This window comes from Gymnoscopelus braueri (genome assembly GCF_963280865.1).
Source record: "Gymnoscopelus braueri genome assembly, chromosome: 22".
Classification (NCBI taxonomy): domain Eukaryota; kingdom Metazoa; phylum Chordata; class Actinopteri; order Myctophiformes; family Myctophidae; genus Gymnoscopelus; species Gymnoscopelus braueri.
The window spans coordinates 2,806,066-2,813,568 of record NC_137624.1 but is presented as its reverse complement, the minus strand read 5'-3'; the positions used below and the strand labels follow the sequence as shown (position 1 = coordinate 2,813,568).

Below are 7,503 nucleotides of genomic sequence, written 5' to 3'. Positions count from 1 at the left end.
GGAGATTGAGGATATGCCCTGGACCCCTGGTTAATGTCAACACTCACCAACCCTCAGATTGACCAGGAGGTGTCCTTCAATCAGCAGCATGCATGGACTTGCTCTGCCATTGAGTGCAGCATTGGCATCTTAAAAGGAGGCTGGATGTGTATGAACACAAGCCGGCAAGCTGCTTTACATAACCAAAGGTGGTGCGTGAACAGCTGAGAAATGTTTGAATCTTGAAAAAAACATTACAGAGCCCATGGACTACCTCAAATACACAATAGTTTTTGCATTTTCTATTCTTGGGCATATTGTAATTGTTTTCCAGAGACGGGACAACAAACTTTTCCAAATTTGATAGCAATTAATTGCTTGCTTGTAAATGAAATTGCTTCAAAATTATGTTCCTTTACAATGTGATTATTTATAGCTTGCAATTAATCTCAAGAAAGAAATGCATCACAAACATTTTACTGGTTTCAGTCTATCTTTATTTGTTTAGTTTCAAGAGTCCTCAACACTGGTTAGTATTTAGGCCATCAGTGAAAGCGTTTCGGCTATCAGTGAAAGCGTTTCGGCTCTCCGTGAACGCGTTTGGGCTCTCCGTGAATGTATTTCCACTATATGACTTGGGGCTGTTCGCTGTGAAAGCATTTGGGTTGACAGGGAAAGCGTTTGGGTTTTCTGTGAAAGCATTTGGGCTAACAGTGAAAGTGTTTGGACTCTCTGTGAATTCACTTGGGCACTCTGTTTGGAAGGTCTGTGAAAGCATTTTGAATTTCTGTGAAAGCATTTTGAATTTCTGTGAAATCTTTTGGATAATTCTCTCTTGGTTGTCAAGGATCGCATCTGAGATCTGACATGGGACAGTTGAACAGGCCCTGGGTGCACACATAGAGGTGCTGCAAGAAGGTACTGGTTGTGAGGTGCCAGGTTCTGCCTCAGAGGATGGCTGCCTCAGCGGGAGTTCATCTGTAAATAAATGATAAAAATCAAACAATTGCAAAGGTTTCAATTATGCAATGTTTAGTCTATACAGCAAAAGCAAATGTTTACATTTTGAAAACAAACTAGGCAATGTGTCATATTTTCCATATTTTTTAGCTATAGCTTTTAGATTAAATGTACCAAATTGTATTAATTCTGAAGAACCAGCTTACCTTCTGATACTAAGATAGGAGATGAAACCTCTGACACAGTGTCCAGGTCTGTGTCCAAAGGCTCAGCTGATGGCACACCAGAGACTGCTGTCTCTCCAAAAATGGCCCCTTTGCGCTGGTTCAACTCAGATGTATCTGGGACAGCTTGTCCTCCAGTGTTCAGCGTCTCTCTTCTGTGTTTGGAAACACACACACACACACACACACACACACACACACACACACACACACACACACATTGCTGCTCACTTCCTGCATAAATACCTTCACTTCCGAACTACTGTACTGATACTTTTGTTTAGGCATTCTTGACTTAATTCTTTCAACTAAATGCCTATGTAATTTATGTTTGCACACAGCCCTCACCCCTCATGCCCTTTTATGGGGATTGTTGTGGCTATGCTAATTAGGATAAACTGACATTTTATTCAATTGATTCATCATTATAAGGACACAGGTGCAAACTATTCCGTAGTTTAAGGACACATCATGAATCTGACAAAGACTTTTCTTAGAACCTTTCTTAACACAGCACAACACAAAAATGTAGGAAGGTATTGTTAAATGAGGCCCAGTATTATAGAGTTTCAATTACAGTAACACTAACAGTAAGATGTACTAGCCATTATTTTGTATTGTCCACACATCTAGTCTACACTACATTAGAAAGGTGTTTCCATTCAGTGATCATTTATACTCACCTTTTAGAGAAAGCTCTGTCCAGAAAGGGTAAAAGACCTGTGCATGTCTCTGATATCCTGTTCTTCCTCAAGTCCCGAATCATCATTAGGGCTGATGACTGCTGTAGCAAATAGAGAAGATAGCCCCAGTGTCGCAGAGAGCAGTAAGTCATATCCCCACCAACCTTCTGCAGGATAGACTTTGTCAAGTCCTCATCCTGAGCTGTGATCACAACACCAGCAAGCTCCAGCAGAACCTCGGGACCCAATCTAATGAAATTATGGATCAGGGTATGTAGACACATTAATAAACATGTTTGGAATGAAAGTAGGTAAAGGCTTTTCATCACTAACAGGTTTTATGGCTCAACAAAATAAACTGACTTACTTGATTGTCAGTTGATCATGGTGACTCAACAGTGGAAGGAGGAGGTCTGAATGGATGTTGGACCTGGTCATATCCAAACATGTGACTGACCAGTGTCTCAGCAGGGATGCCACATTACTAACAACCCTGGACAATAGTCTCTCTGATAGTGGTGTGGTATTTAGAAGGGAAAGCTCCTTAACAGCCACTGGACGGGGCAAACCTCCTGTTCTTACTGATCGAAAAAGTAGCAATACCATTCTGTCAGACAATCTAAAATTAACAGAAAAGAAAGTAAAGCTTTTAGTTATGAACACTCCTAATCCTAACTAGCTACATCAAATGATTCAGCCAAGATAACATTTTGGTTATAGGAACAGTAGTGAATATCTTTACAGAATCTAAAACATACCGTAGCCTTTGGATTTTTGCTACAGGTCTAAAAAGAAGTGAAACTCCTTTGAGAGAGATCTTGCTGGGTGTCAGGACCAGATCCACCATAGAGCCACAGACTTGCAGCACTTTCCCCACAGACTTGCAGGTGTTGGTCATTAACTTCCCTGTCAGCACCAGGGTGAAATCAAGGAGACGGAGGAGAGAGACCAGCTGTTCCACCTCCTCTCTGGATCTAACAGTGATGGATTCACACACGTGCTGGAAGAATCCTGGATCACATCTGAAACATGAGAGGGAAATGATAGATCAGCAATATTGTAACACTGGACAGTGTCCATCAGATTTTAGACGAAGGAGTCATTGCAAAATTGAGCAATCATAAAACATATTATTAGTCTCATAATACTTAAAAAAAAAAATCTCTGCCTTTCATATAGACAAATGTCAAATGAAGCAGATTAATCTGAGTTGTGAGATGTTTTTACTAAGGACACTTTCTCCCTTTCTGAAAAAAATATAAAATGCAATACAAAAATGAAATGATGGAGCGTCTACAAAAACTAATTTCACACACTTTTTGTCTCCGCCAGAGGTGGAGAGTATGTTTTCGTTCTTGTCCTTCCGTGTGTCCCCCCGTCTCAGCCAAGCTAACATTGGTCAAGCTTCGCGTGACACGTGACAATATGTTGTCACCAATGCTTTTGATTGGCTAGCGAGACGCATGACGAAATAAAAACCTATAAATAGGTGTGTCATGGAGCTTCCATCAGCCAAGCTAACATTGGTCAAGTGACACGTGACAATATGTAATATAAATAGGTAAGACAGGATTAATCAGGAACAGTACTGGCGGAGACCTGTGCTCCGAGGAGCACATTTTCTAGTTTACACCTGTAAACCTGTGATGTGACAATAAAGTTGATTCTAATTCCGACAAGCCTGTCACCTCTGCTGCTTTCAAGTTTCAAGCATTCTATGAGGGCAGAGACCTTTCTCTCTGCAGAGGTCTACTATGGACCAGACTGTAGTTGCCAGAACACTTCTGAAAAAAACTATTTTTGTTTCAGCAGCAGCAGAAACTAAAATATGTGTTTAGTTTGTCTAGCTACAGTACATTACAGTAGGTCCATCTTTGTTGCTTCATTGTAAACGCTGGGCTTCTGTACCAATAGACCATATTCACACGGCGGCCATTTTGGAATTTTACATGCCACTTGCCGTGGCAACGGGGTGGCATTTCATTAACTTGATAGCAATATGGCCGCTGTGTGAATGTCCATGTCTATTGGTATACTTAAAAGCTTACCATCTGAATCCCACTGGAGTAAAATAAATAATCATCTAATGCAATATCAAAGTGAAAATCTAAATTCATGCTTACCCATACAATTGGACGTTTTTCAGGCAGCCAAGTATTAATCGCAGTCCTGGTTCTGATACCATGTTCCCAAGTTTTAGTTTTAGTTTGCTCTCTTGGGACTGACTGATTACATAAGACACAGCACAACAATGGTGAGGATCAAGATACTCTTCCCTCAAACCAAGGCAATAATCCACTTTGTCCAGAAAGTGAAGACAGGCCTCAGTGGACTGATATTCGTACAAGCATTGACATAAGAACAGTATGTTGCTGTTATCAGTGTCACCATGATCTTGGTTCAGTGGAGAGAAGAGAAAGTTGGCTACCACGTCTCTGATGAAAGTCTTAGATATGTCCTTCACCTGCTGATCTGGAGCCAGACATTTCAACATGTCAAGATTCTTCTCACTACATAAACCACACACGAAAGGGATCACATGTTTCATGTGCTTCATCTGTTCAGTGCTGCACTGTTGCCAAAGTTCAGTTCTTTTGTCAGGATTCTTCAAAAACCACAACCCTGCAAAAAACTCCTGCATGGTGTAGTGGAGAAATGCACAGTATGGTTTCCATACTGTAGGTCGAACTTGAACATCAAGTGTGTTGAGGAAGGCTGAATGAACACAGCTTTCTCCACAAGGCAGTCCCGAGTTGCCTGAAAAGCAGCCATTGCCAAAGCAAATATTTCTTCACGGTGGTCTCTGACATAGCTGTCTAGAGATTTTTTTGTTATTGCCTTGCCACTGTTCTTTTGAATGCAACCACGAAGAATGTGGATGCATATTTCAGTTACAGTACACGGTTCTTGAGGAGCCATAGCATTTGTAAATGAAAAGCAGGAAACCACCATCAATGCATATACTGGGACATGGCAAAGACTGAACAACTCCAGGTTGCTCAAAACGGTGCTCAACTGCTCAGTGTTCAACATCTTAGCAAAGTACTCTCTGATGGACTTTGTGCTAAAGCCTTTCACCTCCACTCTGAGAGAAGCCCAGTCTGATAGGAAGTCTTCTGATTCAACCTCTGGTCTGCATGTGATCACAATCTTTGCATCGGGAAGCAGATCCCTTTCCACAAGTCTCTTTATCACCGGGGAAGAGAGATCGGTGAGTCCATCAAGAATTATGGTAACATTTTTAGAATTCGTCTTTATGTCCGCTAAGACCTCTTCTTTTCCTTCATCGGGTTCACTAAATGTATTGAAGAGAAGATCCTCCAAACTCATGTGATTTGTGATGCAGGACCTTTCTCTCATATCAAAGTAGAACATGTAGTCAAGGGTATTGTCGTTTCTTCCTCCCCATATTTTCAGAATTTGACATGCAGTGGTTGTCTTTCCAATTCCAGGCTTACCAACCAGGAGAACGTTGTTCTCATGTGTTTTGAGTAAGTCATCTACAGATATTTCTTGTTTATCCACAGGAATGTAGGTCTTCATTTTTTTAGGGCGGGGTTTCTTGCATTTTTTGTTCTTGAATGTTATTATTTGATTTGGTGCATTTTCATGTGTGTCTAATACCAGTGGCGTGTAAGACAGATCTGAATACATATCCTTTGGTAGGCCTAAAAAGCTGTTGCTCTGTTTCCACACAGCTTCTGATAGCTTAAGAGCTTTTGCTTTTAACTTTGCCTGGTATCTGTGGCATGGTCTTGTACCTAAAATGAAAATAATAGCAAGTACAGTAGATTAATCATCTGTAAACTGACTGAAATTCCTATGGACAGTATTGTTTAACATATTACATACATGTATGGGTTCATATTTTAACAATCACAATTCTGTTGAAATTGCAAAATGTAATCGACATAAGTGTCCCAATACTGTATTTGTCAATTTGTCCTCTACATACAGTATACTACCTTGAGAATAGTTTATCTCCATTTCCCCATCATCTTTGAAAGAAAAGCAGCTGATCCAATGGTGTAGGTCGAAAGTGCTCTTCTGAGTGGAGGTGAAGCCTGCTTTTTCAGATACAGGGCGTGGTCTCTTTAAGGTCCTCTGCCTAATATATCAATGACCCTCAGTAATTCATAGCAGGCTTTCTCCCCTTTATTTGTGACCCGGTCCAGTATTGCTCTTGTTTTATCAAAGTCATCAACCTCTGTCTGTATTTCACTGACCTCCTCCTCAGTGAACACTCTTCGCTGATACAGATTCTCCACAATAACTGAAAGATGTTGTAATCCCCTCACCAGGTGGGTTCTGGTGTTTTTGATGTAGTCCACAGCAGACTGACTTGTACACGCCATGTCACTTTATTCTAAAAAATGTAGCCTATGTAGAAAGAGAACATCATTGAAAGTACCATTGAAAGTAATAGCTGAAAACCTCACAAGATGGCGCCACCTGTCCATTGAACTCAATGGATGGGGGGGGGGGGTTGCTCGTTCTATACTAACCCGAGGTCCATAGGATAGAAAAATGGCAATGTAGATTGGCATTTGTATTAAGTGTTAATGTAATGTAAAATTATTGAAAATATACGGTTACAACTGTATGATAGCCTGATAGCCTCTGTATTGTAAGTATTTCAATTAAAATGTTAAATGACAAGCCTTTGTGGAAATATAATAGCCTATCATTCCTAAAGACACCGATCTAATTGCCGAAAGCAGACTCTGAGGATTGTATTGTATGTGACAATAAACACGTTAAACCTTGACTGTCCGTCTCTGAAGTGTACAGTAGGCTACCCTACGTTTCTGCTCCCTGTATTCAGCACACAGCAGTAGACACTCCCTACACAGGATTTATGTGTAGCAGTGTGGCAGGGCATTGATCAAGTTCTAACTATGCCTTTTCTGGCCAAATACCATACACACAATAGGACAAAAGATTATATTAACCTGAGGATAATCTAAACATTTGTCAACTAGAACAAAAAGTCACTAAACTAATAGGCTATGTGCTACCATAATACTGTTCTTAAGTACATGCAATGTAGGCTATGCATAAGTTAAGAGCATTAATAGAGAGATCTAAGACCTAGCTGAGGTTAACCATTAATTAGTTTTTTGCGTTCCCTACCAATTTAATTTCCGTATCAGCTCCTCAGCTTTCCGCAGCAAATGCATTCAGTCCTTATGAGCGACTGTAAAAAATAGACTTGGCAATCCTTGTGTAGACACAAGGGTATTTCCGTGTTAACTGGTTTACTTATTAACTGACTTTTGCCTGAACTTGCGCCTGAACGCATTGTGCCCACTCCTAGCCATAGACATTGTTATGATAACTTTCAGAACTATTTCACTGTTTAATTTAAGTCAATGAGGAGACTATTTTTGGAATATCAATTATCACAACATAAAACTTTAAACACTTTTAACCTGGCAGTCCTATTTTGGGCAAAATATTTAAAACAGGGTGGCATTTTACTTCTTTGTAAGACAAATAGTGTCTACTAGCTCAATGCAGTGCATTGTGAGCTTCTAGATGTAGATCTGCTGGTTTCACTATTATTTAATTAACTTTTTTCCTACAGATTTGGACAAACATTCCCAAATCAGGGACAATGTGGTTAACACATGTTTAATCAAATTGTTAAATTGACA

General features: G+C 40.1%; 1 protein-coding gene and 1 long non-coding RNA gene across 2 annotated transcripts; both read right to left on the bottom strand.

Moving 5' to 3' along the window:
• Positions 1–734: 734 nt before the first annotated feature.
• On the bottom strand, positions 735–4,588 carry LOC308078075 (uncharacterized protein). The gene is made up of 7 exons (XM_080419136.1): positions 3,970–4,588; positions 2,605–2,868; positions 2,214–2,465; positions 1,899–2,095; positions 1,847–1,864; positions 1,146–1,318; positions 735–957 (listed from the first exon to the last, which is right to left on the bottom strand). Exons 1-6 carry the CDS (start codon positions 4,485–4,487, stop codon positions 1,305–1,307), a joined length of 1,263 nt encoding a protein of 420 aa, XP_080275262.1. The 5' UTR covers positions 4,488–4,588; the 3' UTR covers positions 735–957; positions 1,146–1,304.
• Positions 4,589–4,602: 14 nt separating this feature from the next.
• LOC308078076 lies at positions 4,603–7,051 on the bottom strand. The gene is made up of 3 exons (XR_013932492.1): positions 6,980–7,051; positions 5,812–6,226; positions 4,603–5,607 (listed from the first exon to the last, which is right to left on the bottom strand). It is a non-coding gene; the product is annotated as an uncharacterized lncRNA (long non-coding RNA).
• Between the last annotated feature and the right edge of the window lie 452 nt (positions 7,052–7,503).